The following is a 26,906-nucleotide window of genomic DNA, read 5'->3' on the forward strand; positions in this document are numbered from 1 at the left end:
CTGTAGGCATGCATGTGTTTGCATAGGCATACACACAGGCAAAATGCACATACACATAGAACAAAATAAGACATTTAAATTGAATTTTAAATTAGGTGTGTGTGTGTACATGCATTTGGAGGCTGGAGGACAACCTGCAAAGGTCAGCACTCTCCTTCTCTGCCTTCTGGGTCCCAGGGATCAAATTACTCTCTTGTTCTACCATCTTAGTGGCCTAAAGTACTGTTTGTCCCAACACTTGGGATGCTGAGGCAGGAGGATTGTTGCAAGTTTGGGCTAACCTGGGCTACATAGTGAGATGTTGTTTCAAAGAAAAAAAGTTGTGTGTGTTGGGTGGGGGGTGTGGGTGCGGTATGGAGACATGGCTCAGTAGTTAAGCATGCCCATACTTCTCTTGCAGAGAATTTCAGTTTGTCCCAACATCCATGTCAGGGTGGCTCACAACTACCTGCATCAGGCTACAGTGCCTTTGTTCTCTTTGGACACCCTGCAACTCGAATGCACATCCTACAGACAGACAGACAGATATAGACATACACCACAACTAAAAATAGAATAAAATGAGTCTTTAAAATGCACCTTTTGTATCCATTGTTCTTGAAATACTTAAATATCAAGATAGAGGACTCCTTCAACTTGGGGGTCTTTTATATTCCATTCCCCCAACTTATTTTTATTATTATTTCTTCTACCCAAAGGCATGAAAACAAAGAAACCTGTTTCTCCTTATCCGGATGGAAGTATATGCTCATGTGCACTGCATGTGTAGTGCACACGTTCCTGCCTCATGTATGTATGTGCATGCACACACTGGCTGGAGCAATCAAGCACAGGGCTTTCCTGAGGTATCACGTTTGGCTTAATTTACACACGTCTGAACACTGCTTTCAACATCACTTTCAGAGATATAAAAAAAAAAAAAACCAAGAGAAATGAACATCATTTATCTGATAGTGTACGCAATTAGCAGAAAGGAAGGATCAAAGTCAGGATAAGGAGAATGGCAAACAAAGCTGGGTGTGGTGCACACACCTGCAATGACGGTATTCAGGAGGGTCACAACTTTGGAGGGAGCTGGGCTACACGTGGAGTCAAGAGAGGGGAGGGAAGACAGGCAGGCAAGCCAACAAATTACTTGACCAGTTTAAAAACTTGAGGGGGAACAATCACATTTAGTATCAAAGAAAACCACTTGAATGGGCCGAATATGGAATAGAAAAACCCTTTAAGTGTTTTGATTTTGTCTTCCCGATGAACAGCTCTTCTACTTCCATTTCTATAAGTGTAAGGTAGATTTAACGCGCCGGACAAATGTTTTCCAGACCCCTGTGGCTTAGCTTTCCTGACTGGTGTGCCCTATGTTAGATAGAAACTCTCGGGGAGAGATGTATGTGAGACACCAGCAAGGCAAAAGCGCCCAGAGCAGCAGGTATGTATTACAGTGCTAATCTTACCCCCCCCCCCTTTTTTTTCACTGTACGCGCCCACCTACGCCCATGCACTATTTCACATGGCAGCTCTCAGTCCATTCTGAACCGTAGAGGCCACATTTGCAGGTTTAGTTTCTCTTTTACTGTCTAGAAAGTGATGCCATGGATGGTGTCTTGAAAACTGACTTTTAAAAGCTCCGATTTTCAAAAACAAAGTACAACACCACAACAAACCCTTTCTTTAAGCCCGGAGCATTTCCCGAACTATCCTTCAACTAACTAGGGCGGGGGAAGAGGGCGTTGCCCTTGAGATTCAATTTCTGTAGCACACGTTCATTTCGGTAGTCAAGGACACATTCCTAATTTTAGATATCGAGAAGAACTCCAGGATGTTCGATGAGAAGGGGATCCGCTCTGGAGGAAAACGCTGAGAAAACTTGTGAAAGTTTTAATTTTTTTTTAGATGCCTCCCGAAAGGCACCTGAAAAAAGTGTGCAACGTTTGCTGTGAATCCACTGTGTTGTCTGTTGTATGGGGGGGGGGGGGAATCGGAACAAACCTTGGGTCCAGATAGTTCCCCAATCTTTCCTCCTCCTCTAGGCTCAACGGAGCGATCCCTAGGCCACTTCTAGATCCCGGGGCAGTGTAGCCGACGTCCTACGGGGCTCCTTTAAGACGAGGAAGCACGCCCCCTCCATTTCCCCCGCCCAGTCCCCGCCCTTCACACCCTTGGGGTGGGAAAAGCACCCCCCCCCCCCGCCCGCGGTAGGCCGGGTCGTGGGGTGGGGGAGCGAAGCGCTCCTCGGGCCTACGGTAGCCCGTGGGGCTCCCGTAGCCAATGAGCGGCGGGCGGGGCGGGGCGCCACTCTGCAGCCGGCGTCCAACGTGGGCCGCTTCTCCCGCCTTCGGGACCCCAGCCGAGGGTGTGTGAGGGCGAGCAGCCGGGGCGGGGCCTCGGGCCGCGGGCTGGACTGCGGCGGCGCTGGCCGCTGATTGTTCGCCGCGCCGAGGCACGGTGCGCTCCGGACGCTCCGGGACGTTGGGACGCGTGGGGGTTCACGGCTTCGTAGCCCGGAGCCCTCCCTGTAGATGCTCGCCCGCGCCACGCTCAGAGGCCGAAGCTAAGCGTCCTCCGTCCTCAGCGGCGGCAACCTAGTCGTGCGCGCCCGGGCCTCGGGAGGGCGACGCGCAGCGCGGCGGAAGGACTTGCGGGCGGCGGCCGAGCACTCACCGCAGGGACTTCCGCGGAGTTCGCCGCGCGCAGGGGCTCGGCCCGGATGGGGCGCGGGGGTGGCTGTTCCCCAGGGCGCTTGCGAAGCGGCCCGGGCTGAACGCGCCGGCTGAGCGCCCGCGGGCAGGCCGCCGAGCCGACTGGGGTCGGGCGTCCCATTGGTCCGGTGCGGAGGCCTAGCCCGAGCGCATCCCGCGCCCGACCGCTCGCTCGCCCGCACCTCGCGCCAGCGCTCGCGCCCCTGCTTCGCGGGCGCGCTCCAGACAAGATGGCGCGGCCGGGTCCGGGAGTGCTCGGGGCCCCGCGCCTCGCGCCTCGCCTTCTGCTCCGGCCGCCGCCGCCGCCGCTGCTGCTTGCTTGCTGCTATTGCCATGGCCGGAGTCGGCGGGGCGCCCAGGCCGGCTCGCGTGGAGCCCTGCGCGGCCGCCTGCACTTGCGCCGTGGACTCGCTGGACTGCAGCGGGCGCGGGCTGACGACGCTGCCCCGGGACTTGCCCTCCTGGACTCGGAGCTTGTTGAGTATCACCTTTGCAGCTGCCCGGGCGCTGTCACTGGGACGGGCTGCGGGTGTGCACAAGCCGGGGAGGGTGCGGAGTGCACTCTGCGGGCTGATGAGACTTGTGGGTGGCCTGGGTGGAGGTCGCGCGTTGGGGGTCCGGTGGAGAGGACCGTGTCTCTGCGGTCTGAAGGTGAGCGCGTCTATCTCGTGGATTCTAGAGGAGAAGCGTGCCTTGCAACGCGTGTTCTCGTGCGGGTTCAGGACACGAGTGTAGGGGGGGGGGGATTGAGCGTGCTTCGTGGAGTGTGGAGACCTGCGAGTGGTGGGGTGTGGAGGGTGAGCCACCCGGTTTGTGGACGTTGAAGGTGAGTGAGTGTGGTGACGAGCGGGAGGTGCGTGTGTGTGGGGTGTCTGTGAGTGAAGATGGAGGTGAGCGGATTTGAGTGCAACGCGAAGTGTTGGAGCCTATGTCAGGATCGGTGGGCGTTTGTTCCTCTTTTTCCTCTCCACCAAGCCCAGATCTTTGGTGTCCTGAGTTCCAACTTGCCTCCATTTGGTAATGAATGAAGGTGACTCTTATCTCCAATGTTCGTTCTCTTTACATTATTTATTAGTGAGTGTGTGTTGCTGTTGCCTAATCACTAGAGACCCATGGTGGCTTGACTTGGTATTGGCCAGGGGCAAAAGGGACCCTCTGCCCTGAGAACCCAGGACTGAGGAGCTTTGAGAGTTCTTGGAGATCTCTGAGTGCGGCTGTTTGCCCTTTTCCGCCTGACTGGCATGTAGAGGAACTGTGTTCCAGATCCCTTCCTGTCTGTTCCCTGGGGCCCCCTTGGGCTTGATGATCCCCCAGCGGTGGGTCCCACCCTCCAGTTTCTCCTCCATAAATGGCAACAAGTTAGTTGTAGAGTAGTGCTGCTTCTGGAGAGGTTGCCAGGGGCCTGCTGACTCTGTCAATTGGCTTCACCGCACAGAGGGGCATTTCTGGGCTGTTTGGGGTTGGTGGCCTGTCAAGGGTTAGTGGGATGCTTTTTAACAGGGGATTGGCAGGAACGAAAAGACATTCGGTTTCTGTAAGCACAGTGGGATAGAATAGCTTTGTTACTCTTCTAAAAACTTAGACCTCGGTTATCAGTAATTAGCATCTCTAGAACTATTAGTACCTTCCAAAAAGGCCTGGTTTGAGTAGTCTGCTTCTCACTTGAATGTCTTTCCTAGGACATAGAGAGGAGCAGCAGAAGTCATGACACTGGTTTCAAAAAGAGAAATCGACGACACAGGATTGGCCTTCTACTATGTGGAGAAGTTGTTTCCTTTCTAACAAGAAGACCCTGTGCTTCTCAAAATGAGGCATAGGTTCTTTACTTCCATCTCTGGGGCAAGCCGCTGTGGTGAGCCCTAGAAGCTGGCTGCGACCCATTAGCTACCATTGCTACCCTTAGGCTTTTTCTTCAGAGATCTGCTTCCTCTCCAGAATTCACTAGTGAAAATGCATGATCTTAGAATGGTTTGAGCACAGTGGTTCTGTGGTTAGTTACCGGGAGATGAACACACTGTTTGCTCTTTGCTAGGATTTTATTTATTAATAGTTGAGGCAGTTTGGGGACATGGTTTTTATTTGTATACTAAGGTAGGTTTTTAAAATTAAATATTAGAACCATGTGGGGTAGCATTAGGATAACTTCTTAGTGCTCACCTGTTGGGAGAGAGAATTGCAAGCCATGTGTTGGTGTCATTGTGAGGAAGGAAGGCTCTCCAAGCCTGACTTCCTGGAGAGGACAGAGTGTTCTTATGTTGCACTTTCCTAGGTCACAAGACCCCACCTGCCTTGCCCTGTTTTGGAGCAAAACTTACTAATCATTTTTTAGACTTTCGTTGCCCACAGTGACAATTCACACAGCATAGATACCTTTAAAGTTGCAGTTTCTTTTACTCACAGAATGTAATGATCATAAATACTAGAGTAGGTATTTTGAGCCTCAGGAGATTTGCCTCTGCTGAGGATGGCTTTAACGGATTAGATTTAGGGATTCAAGCAGTGCGGTTTTTCTTGGTTAGCATGTGGTAAATACAACACGCTCTCACATGTGCCTTCCCCGTGCCACAGCGCGTGCACACACACACACACGACACACGACAATTGTGTCCTTTAAAAAATAGTTAGGAATTTCTTCTTTCTGCTCAAATGAAATCAAGTGTGAATTGTTTCTAACCTCTCAGATTTCTCAAATATTCCCCCGCACCCCGATATTGAGGCTTGAGGTCTGGGGTGTGCTAGGCAGGCAAGCTTGCTTCCTCCAGGCTGTATCTCTGATACCAAACACTTTGATTTCAAACCATTGCTTTCTGTCTGGTATTCCATAAAGATGTTCATACTCGGGGCTCTGATGTGGCAAGACCCATGTAGAGAAAGTCTCCGTATATATATAGTGTCTGTTATTTTCAGTGATTTACTTACACCTTCTGAGGCCACTGTGTCTAGAAAATGCTTTGAGCCTGTTCATAAGCCTATGCAGTAAGTAACTGCAGCTGCTCAAACAGTTCAGTGCTGGGGTTTGCGATATCCAGGGACCTATGGCTTTGCGGGACTCCTCCCGCCTTTGTAAACAGTTCATCTACTTTTGGAGTTGCTCTTATGCCAAGCATAGAGAAACTAGAACGTTTTAACAGTAAATAGAATTCAGGTTGGTGCTTCTGGGGGAAATAGAGTCCTCTCCAGGGCTGAGCATAACTGAGGCCTATCTCATTGCATAGGTGAGGCTGGCATGCTCCAGTCAGGACATTCAGAAATAGCACCACATCCTGCCAAGACTTATTCCAGCTCCCAGAACCGTAGAAGAGGCTGACCTTCTTAGAACTTACGTGTTTGCGTTCCTTTGAAACTATTTTGAGAGCATGGATTATCAGAAGCTGTTTGAGGTATTAAGAGGATTTACTTTTCGACGTTTCTTACCTGTCTAGATTTGAGCAGAGAGTTTAGTTAAAAATGCTGTTGACTTTGACATTCTGATGGTAACTGATGGCCTGTTGGAGTGGAGGAAGGAGGCTGGGCCTTGGATTCTTGTTCTGTGGAGGGACGTTAGCAGGGATTCAAAGCAAGGACATTTAGGAAAGGACACCAAATGTGGTCATCTTGAGTGCCCAGTAGTAAGAGTTTATTGATTTGTTTCTCATACTATGATTTGCAGAACTGAGTTGGGTGGCTCAAATCTAGCTTGCTGTGGGAGCACATAAATGGCCTGTGCTGTCACTGTATAGTTGGAAGAAGCAAGGAAATCTGTCTTTCAGATTCTACCGCTGTGCTCCAAGGACCAGGCCGTGGCAAGTGTTGTGAATTAAAGTTCTGGAATTACTTTCCATCTTATTTATGCAAACCAGGATGACCAAATCCTTTTAAGAATCCAAACTGGGGCGTGTGTATGTAGATGTGTATGTTTGAATGGAGTGCCTAGCTGGCCCAGATTCCTTCTTACTGTTTTATGTATGCATATCTCCTATCACTTTAAGAGCTCAGCAAATCTTGAACTTGTTCTGATTCGGGGTTGGAGGCTGTTTGGAATAGAGATGGATTTATTTATTTTGTGGTGCTAGGGATCCAACTCACTGCCTGGGGCATGCTACACAACAGTGCTTCCACTGAGGTGCTACTATCACCCAGCCCTATAGATCTTGACGGGTACTTGCTCCTTTCAACATCTACTCTCCTGTGAGCTCACGGGATAAAGATCTGTAAGGATGGGATCGAACCCAGGGCTTTGCCTACTGTAAGCCAGCCTTCTGTCAACTGAGCCCACATCCTCATGGCATTGTCCCCCTTCAGGGCACTATTTTAAGAGGCAGTGTTGTTTCTATCTCTTTCTATAATTACCTATGGTCACTAGTATTCACAAACTTGGGACTTGTGAGTGTATTATAGGCAAGTGACTCTTTGGCAAGCATCTTGAAGAAGGCTTGGGGACAGTGCAGTGCACTGCGATAGGAGCTTCCTTCTGTCAGATTCCAGTGTTCCTGCTCTCCAGCCTCCTCCCTCTTTGGTTAATTGTGTTGCCTGGGTTCCCTGGACTACTTCCTGACCAGTTGGGTCGCCCTCTGGCTGACCTTTTCTGCGTCAGGCTGCAAGCTCCCTCCCAGAGGGTCTCTTTCCCTTCTCGCATTGTCTCTGTGGTGCAAAGCCTTCTCTCATGCATCCCATGGTGGATAGAAATTGTCCCAGAGCCTGCTAGGGGCTAGTGTGACTTAGCACACCTGGTTCTAAAATATGCATCTACTATGCCCGGAGAAAGACCTGTGAGATAGGAAAGCCGGGATGGTGGCTGTTCAGAGTAGTAGCCTGTGGCTGCTTGAAAAGGTGAGAGGGAAATGTAGAAGCGGGGCTCACCGAGCTTGAGAGCTGCAGTAAGCTGTAGGAAGAAAGGTGGTGGTGGTTGACCTTGCCATGTCATCCTCCTCCTCCTCCTCCTCCCACATTTGTCTGAAACGTTAAAGGGGATTCTCTCTTTACCGCATAGGTTGCAAGACTAAGTTTTGTGGGTAAGCCCAACTTTCAGCTCGCTTTGAATGAGCTTGGCGACATTCGCTTCCCCCTCATCAGCAATTGCAGTTTGAAACCCGGGGGTCTTTTAGAAGCAGATTTTGGGCTGTGTTAATATTGTTGTTCACAGTGAATGCACTTTCAAAGGCTGAATGCTTTGTCTTGAGACAGGAGGGAGAATGGGGTGTAGGGAAATATCCCAGGCAGAGGAAGGGAACTAGAAAAAATTCTCAAGTGGTGTCTGGTCTGTGGGAGGTTTAGGGGCCGTTAGTAATATGCGTTTACAGTTTAGGCATGGTATTGAGCCAGGGGGTCTGTTAGGGATGAACCTCATCACTTCACTTCTTTCTCTGTGCTAGTTAGCAACTGACTGTTATCTCCTGCTGTGGTTTCTAGTAAGATTGCAGAATTGGTTTTATTTCCTATGAACCTTGAAGCCCAGAGGTTGAACTTTGTATGATGGAAATTGCATTAATTTATTGATTTAGCCCAAATAGTTTTATGTAGTGACAGAGATTAGGATAGTAGTTCAGTCTGACCAATTCATTGGTTACTTACATAACTGTGCCAAACGTGGTCACTGTTACTAAGCAAAGTGAATAGGTCAACAAAGAATGCACAGAACACAATGAAGATTTCGGTTTTTCACCAGTTGAATTTCAGACTTCTGATTGTGCCCATACTTTCTTGGGTGGATATCCCTTTTCTTACCCAAAAGCTTTATACTTTAGCTTCTATGTCATCATGTTTTGCATAGTTTAGTGCTTCAGTTTGTGGGTTTTAAAAGACTTATTTTTATTATTTTTAGGTATGTGCATGCCCGAGGGTCTGTGGGGGTATATACCCTTGAGTGTGGGTGCCCTTAGATGCCAGAGGTTCGGATTCTCCTGGAGCTGGAGTTATAGAGGGTAATGCGAGCTACCTGACCTGGGTGCTAGGAACTGAACGAAGGTCTTCTGACAGAGTAGGAAGTGCACTTAAGTCTCAGCTTTCTCTCTGGCCTTGATCATCTGTTTTTGACCCAAGTGTATTATGCATAGACATCCTAAAACAGTTACACAATGTGCTAATAAAAGTTGTTCTAAGTTTTCAAAAGTGGTTTCTTTCTTTCCCTGTGGTCTTGCACTCTGGTTTCCCTGCCTTGAGTCTTTGCAATCCTCTCGAAATGGGCATTGGATCCTGGTTTCTGATAATGTGATAGGTGGGAATGATGTGGTTGGAACTTTATTTACTTTTGCTCTTCTGTGTATGGTGGCGCCATTTACCTTTGCAGGGGTCTGGGCACCCAATGCCACCCTTCACTTTGGAGTGGTGATGGAAAGATTGGAATGTTCTTTTTAGGGTCCGTTTCTGGTATCTCCATTCTCCAGCCCTTGCCCCTGTTTCTGCCACGGGGATCAATGTATCATATCTTGTCGTTGCCATGAGGAAGGTTAAAATGTGCATACGTGCCATTTGCTTCCTCTGTGTGGTCCGTCAATTGAAGGTTGAGGTGGCAGTTCCTCAAATCTTGCATCCGTTCTCATGACTAGCCCTGCCGAGTTGCATTTCCTAGTGACAAAGGCTTTCCTGGGGAAAGTTTACCTTTCTGATATGAAGGGATCTTTTGGTGTGGTAGTATAGCATGACTCACATCACAAGCCAGGCATCGTTCTCCAGCAACAGCTTTGGTGGTGCAGTTATACTGCAGCAGGTAGACTCGTGTGCTTGGGAATCTCAGAATAAATGGGCAGGAAGCTGTACACAGTTGCAGTAAATTATACAATTAGCAAAAATTGTTGGGGGAGTTTGAAATCTATTCCAGTTGTGTAAATACTGCCTGTTTAGCATATTCTTTGGGGAAGGTGGATGGGAAAGGCAGGAAAGTGAGAAGTCCTTAAACCAATCATTTTATCCTCCTGTTTCTCAAAGTTTCATTGAAACTGAGCCCTACCCAAATGCAGGTAGCTCAGTAGCTTGAAAGGATGCAGGTGTGCTCTTCCAAGTGAGATTAGGTTACAGTCTTTAGGGCCCGCTGATCCTTGTTGGTCCCCACCACTCCTTTTGGAAAGACTTGAAGGAGAGGAGGTGGGAGGGGAGATAGTTATTGGCTGAAGGCAGATAACAAGTTTCATTTGTTTTGATCTGTTTACAATGGTATGGCAACTTGAAGGGGCCACAGACAGCAAACACAGGGTCATCTAAGGAACCTGGCAAGGATATGCCTTGAAAAGCCGTTTGCTTATTGCTCCTGGAGCACCTGCCAGTGAGTCTTTCCCCTTGTGAATGGCCATGATTCACACACAGCCTTGCCCACATGAACGGTTGCAATTGTTTGCACCCTTATTACTATTTAATCTAACCTAACCGGTAAGGCCCACTGTGCTAACAACCAATCCGTTCATCTCCGTGAGGCCAGATTCATCACTGCTGCTTCCTTGTGAACCAGGATGTTGGTTCCAATCCCCGCTCCTTGAGTTTGTTTTGGCAGAAGACAAGAAAAGGTGGTCTGTCTTTAAGGTCTTCGTGATGTGTAGCCTCTCACCTTTTATGGTGAGCAGGAATTGGAAATGAATGAATGAGTACGGTTTCTTTCACAAGCAGCCCCTTCCCATTATTTTAAAAGCTGGTATGAAGCTGGGCGGTGGTGGCGCACGCCTTTAATCCCAGCACTCAGGAGGCAGAGGCAGACGGATCTCTGTGAGTTCGAGGCCAGCCTGTCTACAAGAGCTAGTTCCAGGACAGGCTCCAAAGCCACAGAGAAACTCTGTCTCGAAAAACAACACAACAACAACAAAAAAAAACAACAAAAAAGCTGGTCATGAAAACAAAGCAAACCCCCTTAAAATTTGCCTTGTGTGTCTTCATTGTGCAGAGCGAGGAGTTGCTCCCCCTGCCTGTCCTTTGACCTTTCTACTAATGTATAATTTGTTGTTCAAACCACCGCTCATCTCAGCAGAGCACAATCGCACTGTTGAATTCTTTGTTCTGCGTTACCTACTTGATGATGGCTGGTAGGGACCATTAGGGCCCAGTGAACTGGGGCGTAGAGCCCTGGCAGCTCCAGGTCCTGTGCTTCCAGGGCTCTGCCTTTGAGAGCCTTTACATCTGAAGCATTTGCACTGTGGGTTGGTTAACAAGAAAGGACAGTGAAAACTGTCAGCTGACTGGGACAAAGCCTCTTGCCAAGAGAACTTGTATTCTTCTGAGATGACTGGAAAGATTGGCCTTCAAACCAATTCTGAGTTAAGGAAATGTTTGCCATGGAGCTAGGTACTTTAAAGGGACTCACTCTACTAATGTAAGGTGTTTTCCTCTTAACATTATCTTGTAAAGAGAGACTAGTGCCAGTTTATTAATAATGTCGGCCAGCTTTCATAATTACCAACTCATAATATCTCAGAGGCTCTGTGTCTCAGTGTCCCCTCCCTTTCTACAGTGTTTTAAAGAAGTAAATCCAAAGCACGCCATTTCATCTGTAAATGTGTAGGGTTTACACTGAACAGCTTTTGGGGGATGTAGCATTCCCATGGCAACTATTCACTAAAAGATGACTTTGAAGAGATCTGTAAATGAACAAGTTCTGAAAAATAATCAATCAAAATTCCAAAGGGAATTTTGACAAACTATGTATTTGCAGGATGTTTACTCAGCACATGTTTCAGGCACTGTGGTTTTTTAATGTTCTCGAATTACATGTTATTTGTTTTCCTACCTTTGCTTTTGTGGGTAGTGTTTAAAGTTCTTAAGTTCGAGCTCCTTGCCAGAATGTGCAATTCTCATTCGTTTTTTTCTTTTTCCGTAGATCCCATAATTGGGAGGGTCCTTCCAACCTATTAATTGTTGATTACAATCTATTAGTGAGCAAATATGATTACAATGGGTCATTTAAAAGTGGTATTTTAGATATTATTATTATTTAATGTAGGGATAATTAGCTATTGGTTGTAGCTGAGTCTTGAATCTGAATTGAGTTAACTCTTGTTTACTTTGCAGGGCCTGACCCTCCAGCTGTGTCTACTTGAGTCTGCTTTAAATAGAGTTAGAAGCGCCCTATAAGAAAATCCCCCAAAGCTCAGAGCCAGCTTCCTGGAACCCTCTGGGTTCCTTTTTAGCTTCACACAGATTAGAAAAAATGCTTCCTCTTCATGGCTACCGAGTGGTTTGTGTTATAGAAGTCCGTGGCTCTGTTTCTCTATTGTCTCTCTGTTGGTTGGAGAAATTCCTTTCAAATAATCGATGATTTTCATATTCTGTATGTGAAGATCTAATTTTAGGTAAATTATAGAGCGTTTAGTGGTTTAAAAACCCATCCAGCATGTCATTTTAAGTTCAAAGATCTGTTGAGCATAATTAAACTGCTGTCATATTTGATTAGAATAGCATTTACAGTGGATTCTCTGTTATAAAAACATACGCCGGAGAGTTAAGAGCGACTTAGAGGCAGGAGAACCCAGTGTGAGGGTCTGACTGTGTGCTTGAGTTCTGATTTGTACCTTGGGGAGAACTCTCTCTTGTCCCCTTCCTCATGTGCTATCTTGGTTCAGCCTCGTGCTCACATTCTGCCTTTCATTTTATTTTTTACTAAGATAATTGTGTGTGTGTGTGTGTGTGTGTGTGTGTGTGTGTGTGTGTGTGTGAGACTTCCTTTCTCCACCTGGGACAGTGTGAGTTTCTGGCACATGAGCGCCTAGTGTTTGCAAAACTCTATAAACAGCCAGAAGAGCTCGGAGATTCCAGGAAGTGGGTTGTTGATGCAACCAAGTGATGGATGCTGAAGCCACTGCTCAAGTGGGGAGGGATTGTCCTCTCCTCTGTAGGAGAGGAGAGGCGGAAACCAAGGGAAAGCAAGTGTTTTCCAGCTACCAAGGCTGCCCCACTCCCAGTTCACAGTTTCCTCAGATCCAAAGTCTGTGTCTTCTCCCCAGGTCATTCCTTTCATGGGAGAGGCTGTGCCTTGCCCAAGAGAAAAATTAGGAATTCTGATACGCTTTTTATTTTATTTTGAAGTAGTTTTGTTTATATATGTATGTTTGGCCTTGCCCAAGAAAAACTAGGAATTCTGATAAAATTTTTATTTTTGAAGTGGTTTATTTGTGTATATGTGTTTGTTATGTGTTCATGTGTTTTTATGGCGTGTGTGTATGTGAATGTGTGCATGTGTGCATGCGTGCCCTTGAAGTCCAGAAGAGTGAGTCAGATATCGTGGAGCTGGCTTGCAGGTGATTGTGAGCCACCCAACATGGGCACTGGAATTCAGAGTCCGGGCCTCATGACCCGGCAGAAGTGCTGTGAACCACTGAGGCCATCTCACCAGTCTCTGAGAGGAGTTTTAGATTCTTTAAGTCTGTTTGAAATACTGTTTAGGAATGCTTTAATTATGTTCAGTTCTGGGCAGCCTCCCCCCCCCCCCCCACCCCGAAAGAAAACTTATTTCACCTCATTGTTAATGACTTGGAGTCTGTAGAACTTTGTTGCATGTCCTTAAATTTTCTTGCTTTTGTTTTGTTTGTTTGTTCTCAAGACAAGGTCTCTCCACTGCGTGGCTCAGGCTGGTCTTGAATTCACAGCAATCTCCTGCCTCAGTCTCTTGAGTGCCAGGGTCACAAGTTCACACCGCCAGCCATCATACCTGGCTCTTTACTTGCCTAAACAAACAAACAAAAACAGCAAGCAAAGAAACAAACAGTGAAGCTCTTAAAAGGTTGAAGATAGAAATTTGCAGCTTCCATAGCTTTCTCTGGACCCGAGGGGAGCAGGAGGCAAGGCTGAGTCTCCTTGGAAAACACTTGGTACTTAGTACATCTTTCTGGAGGAGAGGAGCCCAGAGCTTAAAAACTTCTTAAAGGAATTCTTGACTAAATGGGGAGAAAAACTATTGACCAAAAGAAAAGAGTGAATTTTTCTAAAGCTGTGGAGACTAAGAATGTGATAGAATGGAGACTAGCTGTGGCTGAGTCTCAGAAGGCCAGGTGGGGGTGTAGGAGGGGGGCTATCCTGACTGTGCTATTGACTGGTGCTGTGACCTTGGACTGGTCCCCTACTTTCCTATCTGTAAGGATATAAGATCTCATTTTCAGATTCTAGCTAGTGGAGGCAAAGGGGGAAGAAACTTACTCCTTGGATTTTCTGGTAAGAGAATAAACGGTCTTTGTGTAGGATGCTTACTTTAAAGTACTCCGTGGGATCTGCAGATGGGTACCCAGAGCAGCCAGAGGAGACGGAGCATCGGGGAGAGGTTTAGTGAGGGACCCTCCAATGGGCCTTTGTTATTAACAAGGAGAAGCAAATGCTGCATCTAAAAGCACAGGTGAAACTTTCCTAATCTGAAAGTCCAAAGTGCCTCAGATCTGACAGTTTCTGACTGCTGGCGTGACACCACAAGTGGAAAATTCCATACTGGGAACTTCATTTTTCATGTACAAAGTATTAAAATTAGTGTATAAATTGCCTTGAGGCTATGTGTATAAGGTGTATATGAATCATAAATGAATTCATGTTTAGACTTGGGTACCATCCTTATATAAATAATCCAGAAATAAAAAAAAATCTGAGATCTGGGGAACTGGCCCCATGCATTCTGGTTGAAGGATTGTTAGCTTGCCTTTCCCTCCAAAGAAAACTATGGAAACTGCAAACTTGATATCGTTGACTTAGCTTTTTAGGAACATAGGTTTAGAGAAAAGGCAAGAAGTTACAGAATCGTTTGAGTCGGGTTTTCTTAGGACTGCTGCTGGCTGTCGGTGAGTGAGTGGTTATCAGTGAAGTTGTCCCTAAGACTGGTAGTCTTTCAGCTTCAGTAGCAACAGCTGCAGGGAAGGACACACCCACAGCTCTGTCCTTCGGTTCTGTGCAGGGGCATGGCTGATTTCTGAGTAACTTTCAGCCATTTTCCCAGGGAGCTTCTCAGTGTGCCTTTCGGTGCAGAAACTCAGTGCTCAACTTCTGTACAGCTCAGTGACTTCTTTTTCTAATGTTTGAAGTTTCTTTCTCCTTTTAAAATATTATTTTATTTAATGTATTTCTGTTCAGTGAACACCAAATTTACCCATCTATGGGTTTCCTTTTGATCTAACATTGTTTTTAGAAAATCTTGGTTCCTGCCAAATAGAGTAGTTCCTAAGAGATTATATTTATCATGTAGCTTTTGTTTTCTATGTTCCTTATTCTAAGAAGTTATTTGTGGGAGGAGGGGCAGGGGAGCCTAGAAGCCAATGTTGGGTGTCTTTCCTGTGTTGCTTTGTACTTTATTTTGAAATGGTCTCTCACTGAAACTAAAGCTCATCCTTTTGGCTTGCTTGAGTTGCCAAAGGCTTCAGAAACTGGTGCCACCATTCCCCTGGTGCTGAGGTTACAGGCACATGACTCCTTTAACAACTAACTGCATTGGTGGTGGGGATCTGCATTCAGGTCCTTATGTCTGTACAGCGTGGATTTTACACACTGGACCATTCCCCATTCCCTGTTTTCTGTGTTCTTCACGGCCATCTTTTATGTGGAATTGCTGTTTTCTTTACTGGAGATTCTTGGGCTCTCCCTTTTATGCACATCATGTACATTTTCATAAAATGAGAAAGGATGTTTTTCTGTTCTTTTCTTTAGAGCATGCTCTTGGAAGTTGGAGCTTTGTTTGGGGCTGCAGACCCGAATAGAGTGAAGTTAGAGGAGCCTTTAGTGGTGTTTGGAACCTCTCGACATACATTTAGCAGGAATTAGAGATGACATTAGGACTGAATAGTCCAAAAAGCTACTTTAAAAAATTTTTGCCCGGCATGGTGGCATAGGCCTTTAGTCCATCCCAGTACTCAGAGACAGAAGCAGGTGGGTCTCTGTGAGTTCGAGGCCAGCCTGGTCTACAGAGCAAGTTCCAGAACAGCCAGGGCTATGCAGAGAAACCCTGTATCGAAAAAAAAAATCAACAACAAAAAAACTTTTCATTGAGAGCTGAGGAGATGGCTCAGTTATTAACGTACTACTGCCTTGCAGGCATGAGAACCCAAGTTCCCTCCTCAGAATGCATATAATAAAATCCAAGCTAGATGACTCTAAATCCTAATGCTGGAATGGTAGAGACCTGAGGATCCCTGGGGCTCACTAGGTTACCAGCTTAGTCACCTAAGTGGGTACCAGGCCAGTGAGAGTGTGTCTCCTGTCTCAAAAAGAAACAATCATGTGGTACCTAATGACGTGAGGTTGTCCTCTGACCTCCATATGTACATGTGAACCCCCCCCCCACACACACATACATGTGTGCCTCATGAAGTCTCAGCACTGGGGAAGTGGAAGCAGAAGAATCAGGAGTTCAAAGCCAACGCCAACTGTAGGCTGAATTCAAGGCCCGTCTGGACTAGATTTGAACCTGTCAACACAAACAAAAGACCCAAACAAACAACCCTTTTCTGTTCTGTTAGATCAGTATAGGCTAAATGATTTCCCACCCTTCTTCCATGAGCTTCATATATGGTGTCATTTCCTGTCACTCTTGTTACCTTTTATGAATTTACCATTTACGTCTGATCTTCTTGCGAAAGATTCTCAGTCTGATTAGGTAACTTTTCACCTCACTTAGTTTTGAAAGTCATAGGAACTGTTTAAGTCCATGTACCTACGAATCATCAGACAAAGTTTGTTTGTTGCCTCTGGACTTTTCTCTTTCAAGGTTTGGTGCATTCTTTCTTGGCAGAAAGGATCCCGTGGCTCCTTGATCCTCCAGAGGCTTCATAGGTTTAGCGTCCAGATGTTACTGTCTCAGGTCAACCTATGTAGAGGACTGAAGGGAAGTGGTTTGAGCATTAGCAATCATGAGGCACGGCTGTGTGGAGGATCTGGGTGGCCCTCGTAAGCTAGTGAGGTAAGGGGTAACTGCTGCCTTCTCAGGGATCATTGCTTTGCACCATGCAGTCAGACTGTGTGGTTTGTCAGCTTCTGTGAGAGAGAGAGAACCTTTGGAGAGAATCTCTGACCTAAAACCAAAGTTGTGGAGAGACCTCCTTTTCCTTCTTCCTCCTCATTTTCTACTTTCTGCTCGAGAACCACTTCAAAGAGTCAGATGTGTTGGTGCCGCAAGCTGCGCCGTTATTGTTAAAGAATTTGGAAATATAATTGAAAACAAACCGTTGGACAGAGCAGATTTAGGCAAGTTCTAGCTCTGAGAGAGGAGGGAATTCCAAGTTCTTCCTCTATTTGGAGCTGATGTCTCAGAACACTTGTTCTGTAGATGAGTCATCGGTGAACTCTACATCTGGGAGTTGTATATTGGGAAACGGCATTCTCTTTAAATGTGGAAGAAACATAAAAGCTTAAAGTTAGAGCGCAGTTGGAAAACTGTAGTCAGAGTTTAAAAACACTAGCATCGAGGTGAAAACGGCAGAGTAATTGACCGTGAGATTCCATACTTAAAATGGAATGTTTCTATCCGGAAGCAGCGCCACAGCCAACTTACGTACAGGACTCCCGTCCTTTGTCTCTGGGGCAGATAATGTTTAAGAAATGTCATCAACACCCGCTATTTGACGTCACCAGCAACTGCAAGTGTGACTTGGAGTCGGTGTGAGCTAAGCTTTTATTTTGAACTCTTTAAACCAGTTGAGCTTCTGATTACCAGGGAAGGCCCTAGAGTAGGTCCATGGTTCAGGGTCTGTGAGGAGACCGTGCGCTCTCACCTTCTGTGAGTTCCTTCGTGTCACAGGTTGTGGTTACAGGGTGGGAGATAAAGTGGCCATGTGGTTTCTGTTAAGAGTGGCATCCCTGGAACCTGTCTGAGTGACTTTGGTGCATCTGCTTGGTCTCTCTCTGCCTCAGTTTCCTCAAGTAAAATAAGGATGATTAAAGTGTCCACTTTATTGAGCTTTTTAAGGACAAAGAAATGACAATGCCTAACACATGGTTGAAGCCAGTAGAGTACTAACAGTTTATGTTTTTATAGCAGGATATATCATGTGTGTCTTATGCACCAGGCTCAGGGTTGGTAAAGAACCAGTCAGGTCTAGCAGTTGCTAGAGTTAGGTGTCTAGTCCGCGTGCACACGACCATAGTGGAAAGAATACTCTAAGACCAGTCCTGGCCCTTTCCCTTTCTTTCCAAGTCTGAGTCCTTGAGGCCAGTCACTGGCTTCTCTGCTTCTGAGTGGCTGGTGTACCCAGCACAGTTCGGTATACAGTTGGTACTCTAATGGTGTCTGAAATGCGATTTTGAAGCACGGGCTTCTTCCTGGTCTGGCTTGTGCTCCGGCTCTTTGGTGAGAAGGGTGGCAGCGTGCACATATGCCTTGCCATCTGTTGTTTATTGTTTCTGTTAGGTTGTGGTTTGTGTTCCTGTTGCATGTTTCTTTGGTTTCTGGAGCAACTGCGAATATTATATGCTTGGGGATCAGGAAGAGTAAACTATTTGTAAGCAGTGAAGTGTCCTTGGGTTTGGAAAGTGTTCTTCTCCAGCGCGTGTGGATTTGGTGACTTTATTGTAATCTCACGGAGGTATCGTTAGACAGTTTGCAGACCGAGGCTCAGCTAAAAGATGGGCAGGTCCGCATCCAGCCTTGTGTAACCAGCGCACAAACAGCCTGGTGATAAGGCCCTGGTGTTAACGCTGACCCAAGCGGTGTATTTTTAACTCAAGAACATATAAACAGTTTAGCCTGCTGATGGAGTTTATACTTGCCTGAAATCCTTGGCATGCCTTGGCCTGGGTGTGCTGGGGATACATGTGGCCTTAGGAGAGGGCTGTGGCCACCAGTGACCCGTGGCCCCCAACCCTTCATTCTAGAATGAGGAATGCAGGCTTGGAAGGAATGAAGGGAGGTGTGCTGGTTGCTTATTCTTACGGTACATTTGACATTGAACTTTAAAAAGTACAAATTCTCTGTCGTGTAGACGAGGCAGGAGTAGAGAGCTGCTGAACTCACATCTGTTTTGTCCCTGCCTTCTCCCAGCTCCTCTGGAGCCACAAGGGGTCTTCGCAGAGTCACAGATTAGACTTCCTCCTGCTGGCTGCCCACTCACTCTTGAGTGTTCTGCTGCCTTCCTGCCAGGTCCCATCTGCCCATGCTACCATGCCCAAGCTTTTTACAGCATCTGTACTGCCAGCTTGTTTGGTGTATGTCTGGAGGAAGGGTCTTTTGTCTTGGAGGCTCCTGTCTGTCCTTAAATGTTTCTTCCCCTGGAAACTATTGTTTGCATTCCTTTTGACTTGGATTCCCATCCGGAAGACCCTGCTGTACTTCATATAGACTTTTCAGCGTGTTAATTTGGTTGCTATCTGGCACCCTAAGCTGCCTGACAGCAAAGACTGGCTTTCTTTTTAATGCTTCATTGTTTTCCCAGAATCTAGCATGAAGTCTGGAACACATAAATGCCCAGGCAGTACAGATGTAGACAAGAGCATTGGCATTCCTTCTTCTGCCTCTGGCAGGGTCTTAGATAGCCCAGGCTGGCCTCAAATATACTAACAAGTAGAGAATGACCTTGGACTTCTGATTCTCCTGCTTCTGCCTTCCAAGTGCTGCCGCCACAGGTCTGTACCACCTCACCTGCTTTACTCAAGGGTGGAATTGATCCCACAGCTTCATGCATATTAGACATTTAGCCTACTGAGTGAGCCAGATTGCGGCCCTTGGTATTCTTTCTCTCTGCTTTTCTGAATTCAGTAGAGTAGGACAGAATAGCCCAGACTTGCCAGGGTTCCTGTGTCTGTCCACTTTCTATTGACCTCTTTGTTGTGTCGTCCCATTCATCTTCTACCAAGTGCACATGTTGAAAATTTAGAAGAACAGGAAGGTTTTAATGCCGTACAACTGGAATTTAAAAGATGATGGACAAGCAGTGGAAGCCCTGCATGGGACCTGTCTCCCACGTGGACTCCACTTCCTTGCTGGAGTCTTCCCCATGGCTGTCGTTGGCAGGTGGGCCAGATTGCACAGTTCTCTTCTGAGTTGTGCTTGGCCGGGGCACCCATGGTGTAGTTCCGAACTGTTGACATGGTCTCTCATTCTGCTCTTTTGCCGGAGCTGCCTGGCGGAGTCTGTTTTTGGGAGGGCTGCTTCTCACTTAGACTAAGGCTGTCTAGACACCCTTCCCCTTGTGGTTGTTCTGCTCAGCTTATGCTGAGCCCTCGCCAGGCAGCTGGTTTTGGTTGCCTGAGCTCTTGGTCACTCTGCTAAGACCTCCCCTGACAGAAAGCACGGCTAGGCCAAGGTCGTTTTTCTTCCTCTGCTCTTGGCAGAGGGAACATGGCTCTCCTTGACTGGAGTACAAACAGCATTCAGGGCAGGTTACTTTACCTTCAGGGGACAAAGCCAGAGCAGCAACACAGAGTTGTAGGGACATACACAGCAGGAGACTCTGGCCCTATGGACTTGTAAATCTGACCCCTTTCTGTGTGGCACTCAGGTGTGACACTTTAGCCCCTACTCCACCCTTAAACACATAGGCCTCTCCTCACAGCAGAGGGTTTGTTGCTGACCTGACTCAAGGGGCTCTCACTGGGCAGTTAGTTTCACAGAGATACTGCTAACAGAGGACACTGGGAAGCGGGGTCTGCCGTGAGCTCCTCCTCATGTCTTGGTTTTGATGACTAGGAGGTCTTGGGCTGGGGTTCTGCTTGGGCCTTTGTACCTGGCGGCCTGTACTAGGTGGGAGAAGTGCTTTATGAGGCGGCTTTGTTCTATTGAGCAAAGTCACCTTAGTCTAATGAACATGTCTTTAATTATTTTTAATTTATATGGTAATAAACGTTAGTAATTATTAAATCAGAGGCAATCTACAAAAGAAAGGATAATTAACTTTATTATTCAGTGATAAATATCATTTTGTTGTATAAATTTGCAGCAGTGTCTCAGTTGAATACCTGCTTCAAATTACTGGTGTTTGTTCGGAGATGATGATATTGTTGGCTTTGAACTTCACAGCCTTCTGTCTCAGCCTCCAGAGTGCTGTGAATATTTATAGCCCCATGCCGTGCCTGGCTCAAACTATGGGTTTGGGGATTGTTTATTTATCTGTTTGTTTATTTATTTATTTATTGTCTTTTATTTTTTAACTTAAAATATAATTACGTAGTTTTTCTTCTTCCTTTCCTTCCTCCAGCCCTTCCATGCACTGTTCCCTCCCTTGCTCTCTTTCAAATTCATGGCCTCCATTTCTTTGTGTGTGTGTGTGTGTTCCTAAGTATATGACTACAATCTGCTCAGTCCATATACTGTTACTTGTAGTATATGATTTCAGGGCTGGTCACTTGGTATTGGATAATCAACAATTTCAACTTATGTTTTAAAGACTCAGAATTATGAGTATTTCCTCTATGGTTAAACTTTATAAAACGTGTGGTTTGAGTCATAATTAAACCTTGCCTGATACAGAGCCTCTAAGCTTTTCAAAACCATAGCTGTTGCCGGGCATCCTTTTGTGCATGATTATTTCTATACTTCTTAGTTCCCTAGGCTGTTACCAAATCTAGGTTGTTCTTGATAGGAAGAGTCTTAATACTTCCCCCCAAGAACACGACACTCTCAGGGAAGCTGTGCCTCCTTTCTGACACGCTCCCGTTCCCAGGTCCCCTTTGTCTTCTGTTGTCGTGTACAGAAAACGGCCTTGCTGTCTCTTCGTCTTCCTTCTGTGGAGCGTAAGGCTGAAGACTTCTCACACAGATATTTCCTTTTAAAGTTTTCTTTTTTCCTAGGTTCAATCCAGTAATTACCTCGGTGTTCTTAACTGTGGACTTGAGACTTGAGCACTGTTTAACTCTATAGAGCTGATGTTTCTGAGACAGGGCAGGTCTAGTTCTGTAGAAAGCTGTGCTCCTGGTGGCCATGGCGTAGTTTTGGCCATTAAGCAGGACATGTGCGCTCTCTCTCTCTCTCTCTCTCTCTCTCTCTCTCTCTCTCTCTCTCTCTCTCTCTCTCTCTCTCCCCCTCTCACCTCCTTTTTTTAAAAATAGACTCGAGTTTGCACTTACGTTCCACAGAATTACAGCAGCTCTGTAGGTCCCAGGCTGTGGCCCCCGTGGAGCCAGTTCAGCCCATTCAACCCCGGAACCCTGCCTGTGGCCAGTGTGCATGGTACCTACAGCTGGTAGGAATCAGAGCAGATTAGCATGGCCGAGAACCCTTCAGGAACAGCTTCCAGCAAATGGAAATTATTTTAAAACAAATTGATGTGGTTTTTCTGTCAAACCTACTTGGAACATAAACAAGGTTGGACCATAAGCTGCCCCCTTTCTACAGACAAGCCTGTGTTTAGAATGTGGCTTTCAGCAAAGTAAACATGGTCTCTAAAGTGAGTTGTCATTGTGTCTGATTTGAAAAGTAAAAGTAGCCGACTGCGGCAGTGCTGGCAGACAGCTCTAATACTGTGTGTAAGACATCATTCGTTCATTTGTCTTCCTGTCGCGCAGATACCACTTCCTGGAAAGGCCTTTGGAGTGAGGAGTCATTTGGTGTTAAAAAGATTAAGGGAAAAGAAACACCAGGGCATTTCTGTGGTGAGATAACTGTTTTTATTTTGCCCCTTTGCCATGTGGGAATATCAAAAACATCTTGTGAAATACTTAACTCTTGTGTGTTTGTGAGTATTGTACCCTGCACCCTTTCCCGGTCTGTGTGTCTTTGAATTCTCTGCCAGGCTCAAAATGGTTCCCCCGTCCGAGGAACAGTGTCTTACTAAATTGGCCACAGTCTTCCTAAAAGGAACAACACTTTTAATGTTCTGATTATGTATTAATGAACAACCAGGCCAAGGGGAACTTGCCAAAAAGGTTCGAGTGAGAAGGCCACCCGTCTCGGAGCGAACTTTGCACTCTGGGAGTGTGAATGATCTTGGGTGAAAGGAGTTTATTGCACAGGGGAGCAAGTAGAATCTCTTTGATGTTGGCTAACATCCTGTCCCCATTAGACTCTGGGGCTTCCCAGCTAACTGCGTCTCTGCTGGCTGCAGTGGTGCTGGAGTGTGGTGCTCGGGGGTGTCCAGGAGCTTGCTCTTGACTGTCAAGGGTCAGGTACTGTGCAAAGGGAGTCACTGGCCTCTCCCATAGAGACTCCTCAGCCAACGTCAGTAAATGCTAGCCTGACTCCAGAACCAGACAGATGCACCTCCCAAGTTTTCCTCTGGAGGGAGTTTTCGAGAAACAGCATGCTATTATTCTAAAACCTCTTGCCCCAACCACAGAAAGAGGTTAGATTCTAATCTTAATATGACTAATTTATTTTCTCCCCAATGCACTGACATTTCCTACTGCCTTCTGGCTTCTTTTTAATTTTTGAATGGCTGACCATTGGGAGCCCTGCTGTCCATAGCTTTTTAAAGTAATTACTTAAAAGAAGAAAGAAAGGAAAAAAAAAAAAAACTCTTTCAAAATCTAGAGACTGTGGGAGGGAGGATCAGCTGCAGCTCAGATCTTGTGCCTCGAGGATTGGCTGAGCCTGCGAGTGTGTCCTTTGAGAAGCAGAAAAGAGCTAATTTTGTGTACGTGTGTGCGGGGGGTGGGGGTGGGGTGGGGTGATGGCAGTATCACAGGCTTACCATAAATGTGGGTACTTTGGCCTCTCCTGTATCTTCTAGCAGGAGAGGGCAAAGTGTACATTTTTTTGTGGTGTTGAAGTAAGGTAGCATTTTCAGTCTGAAATTTGAGTCCTGAGGTAGTGGGGCTTTTTCCCCTCCTTTGACCTCCCCTCCCTTTCCCAGCCCCCTCCTTTCTTTCTTTTGTTTGAAATAGGGTCTCACTATACAGCCCTCACTGTCCTGGAAACTCAGCAGAGACCCACCTGCCTCTGCCTCTGAGTGCTGGGATTAAAGGGATGCACCACCACACCCAGCGGCTTTTTTTCTTTTTAATTAACAGCTTAATCGAGATAGAGTCTGAATACCACAGTTGTCTTTTACTCATTGAGGTTCCGAGTTCTTAGTGTGTCCCGCAGCATGCAGCTGTCATCACTACTTCTGGGATATTTTTATCTCTATATTTTGTATTTTAAATTTATATCTTATATTTATTTATATTTGTGCTGGAGCACACACCCTCATGCTGGTTGGTGCTGCCATCCCCTCCTCCTTTCTCGTCTAGGAGTATCTGTTTTCTGTGTGATTTGCCTGGGTTGAACATTGGGTGTAACTGGAAACATGCAGTACCTGGCCTGTCATGCCTGCCATCTTCCTTTGCTTAGCCTAATATTTCCAAAGTTTTTAATATGTACACATTATTGTTTCTTTGCTCTCATGTATGGGTGCTCGTAGAGGACAAAAGAGAGCGTCGTCTCCCCTGGAGCTGGGGTTACAGACACTTGTGAGCATTCTGATGCGAGTGCTGGGAACTGAACTGGTTCTCTGTCAGAGCAGCAAATGTGCTTAACCACTGAGCCGTCTGTCGGTCCCCTTCCCCTTTCCTCCGACATCTGAATAACATTCCATTGTTTGGATGTAACACATATTGTTTATTCATTTATTAGCCAGACATTTGGGTTTTCCCCACCCTTTGGCTAGTAAGAATAATGCAGTTGTGAACTTCCTCCTCAGACAAGCTCTTGTTCTGTAGCTCTGCTCTGCTTTCTGCACGCTGGGATGTGGCATGCACCACAAAACCTGGCATGACTGTCGATGTGTGCGCTTTTGTTTGAGGGTTTGTTTCTTGCATGTGTATATGCGGAATTGCTGGGGCATAAGGTAAGTACATGTTGATTTTGGGTGGCATTGCTAGGCTATTTATGAAGAATCTGTGTGTATCATTTTAAAAAGAGACAAGTAATATGATTTCAGGTAAGATTTGGGTTCTTCCCCAGGTTAGGATGTTCCTCTTAGGTTTGTTGTCCTCAGACTTTTAGAACCTTTGGGGGTCTTCTGATAGAAACATATGGGTATGACAGGTGCTTATTAGTTCATAAAGGTAATATCCCACAACCCATGGTGAGTTAGAACCACCAAGTTGAAAGTATATTTACTACCGGTAACTTGTAGCTTAGCAACATAACGAGTGGTTGTGTTGGTTGCTGGGAGCCGTGGCTTGCTTGCTTGCTACTAGCCTGGGAAAAGGCCACATTCAGAATTCCAAGTTTGGCTCCTACTGAATGTGTCTGACTATTGGACCATCACAGAGTCCAAGAAGAGTAACAGTGCTTCATGACTTGTCCCTGTTTGTCATCCCAAGAGAAGCAGTAAATGTGGCAGCAAATGGCAGTGGTTGCTGTGGGGACTATAGGTGCAGGGATTCAGATTGGTTATTAGCACTGGCCTCTACTAGAACAGACGAAGGGGATTACTTTGTTGCAGCCTGCTGAAATTTGCTGTGTGTCCGCACCTGTCTCTGGGCCTGACCATTTTCTCTGCTCGGGGCTCCTGCTTTGCCAGCTGAATTTAGCAGCTATAAATTTAGACAGAAATGTGGTGCGGAGGCTGTCCAAAGGTAGGGAGGGTAATTGCTCTGGACAGGTTTACAATAGAGAGGTGTGAAGTGCTTGGTGGAGACCGGAAGCTGGGGGAGGGACTCCAGATTGAACTTGAGCAGTTTCAGGGTGATGGACTGATGCAAGTAATTGAAAACTATGGCTCTGGTGATTTTTATTTGGAAAGGAACCCAAGGCTTTGTGTGGTTTCTTTTAAAGCAAGAAAGCAGAGAAAAGTCAGCTTGCTGAGCTACTCAGGAGGTTGGCTTGGGACCTTTTCAAGCTGTGTAGAACCTCCGTAGGCAGTGAGATTCTCTGGCCTTTGCTTTTGTTGTCACACCTGCTCAGCACAGAGTGGGAAGACGCGGTGGGGGTGGGGAATCCTCATGGTGGCATTCAGCTTTTGAGGTGCACTTTGGAAGCACTGACAACCCTGCTCTTCAAAACTCATTTTGTGCGGCTAGTCATTGGGTGCATCTCTCTTAGCAAGACAGGAGTTACACAGGAGACATTTGGGTAGCTAGTAGGCTTTTAAAAATTACCAACAAAATATAACAACAAAATTTTTAATATACCCTAAACTAGAATTATGGTATTGTGGGCTGGAACCTGCATTTTAAAAGCTTTAGGGGGATTGCTTGGGATTCTTAGAATGAGGGTCCCCTGTAGAGTAGGTCTGCATGCCTAGGTCAGCTGACACATGATCAGTTGCTAACTTAGTCTCTGCCCAGGCCCAGCTGTGTAGATCCTGCCCTTTTCTGATGATGTGTTCTGTTACTCAAAACACTGTCTGTTCCTGCTTTAGTTTATTAAAACCCAAACCAAGAGTTAGACTCATTTTTATCCTTTTCAAACTTCCTGCAACAGCTTGCAGAAAGTCCTTTCAAAAGTGCGATATAGAAGGTTGTTGGGGTGTGCTGGGCGGATGGTGGCCACACACCTTTAACCCAGAGGCAGGGGATCTCTGTGGGTTCAAGGCCAGCCTGGTCTATGAAATGAGTTATAGGACATTGGGGCTGTTACACAGAGAAGCCCCCAAAACCAAGCCAAACCAAACCAAAACAACCCCCCCCCCCCAATAACACAAAGGCGTGTGGGGAGTGGAGGTGATAGTTCTCCTTGGAGTGCAGCGGTTTTCAGTCTGTGGGTCATGACTCCTTTGGGGGTTGAATGACCCTTTAGCAGTGGTCAAATATTAGACATCCTGCATAACAGATATTTACATTATGAGTCATAACAGTAGCAAATTACAGTTATGAGGTAGCAACGAAAATAGTTTTGTGGTAGGGTCACCAGCACATGAGGAACTGTATTAGGGTCGCAGCATGGAAGGGTGAGAACCACTGTGGAAGTGTGTGGTGGTTAACAGCGAACCTCGTTACCTAGGCTCAGGTGGAGCCTTATGTTGCCTTGCAGCTCGCTTGGATTTATAAGCACACAGTGCAGCCAGCTCAGTGCCACAGTTTAATTTCCTTTGGTTGGGAATAGCAGCCAACAGCTGTTTGGTTGTCCCCTAGTCTTCAGCATGTTGGCGACACTCAGATAGAGGTCTGAGAAGACCTCATTCGCATACACCTTTAGGTTTCATGTCCTGCCTGTACCCTCTCTTTGAAAACGGAGAGAGGGTGATTTTAAGTGAGACTAAGGAAAGAGTCCAAGAGGCAAGGGTGTGAGGGGAAGGGCACAGGCACAAAGACACGATAAGGAAGGTCCTCTGAGACCCGGGCAACTATCTCTTGAATGGTGGTTATTCTAGCCACACCCTTCCCTCCATTGTGCCCTGGCTCCTTTGGGACTAATCAGTTTGGAGGGTCCAGATAGAAACAGGGAAAGCATGATGAGTAATGTCTCAACAGCAAGCACCATCCTTGTGG

General features: G+C 46.5%; 1 protein-coding gene across 1 annotated transcript in view; it reads left to right on the forward strand.

Annotated features, from left to right (window-relative positions):
* Positions 1 to 2,929: 2,929 nt before the first annotated feature.
* The window catches only part of Lrig1 (leucine rich repeats and immunoglobulin like domains 1), a 102,473-nt gene continuing 78,496 nt past the window's right edge, over positions 2,930 to 26,906 (forward strand). Inside the window, 3 exon segments of the mRNA XM_038318403.1 lie at positions 2,930 to 3,016; positions 3,019 to 3,049; positions 3,052 to 3,175. Of these exon segments, the coding sequence (XP_038174331.1) occupies positions 2,930 to 3,016; positions 3,019 to 3,049; positions 3,052 to 3,175 (242 nt within the window).

The sequence above is a fragment of the Arvicola amphibius genome, chromosome 2, assembly GCF_903992535.2.
Source record: "Arvicola amphibius chromosome 2, mArvAmp1.2, whole genome shotgun sequence".
Taxonomy (NCBI): Eukaryota; Metazoa; Chordata; class Mammalia; order Rodentia; family Cricetidae; genus Arvicola; species Arvicola amphibius.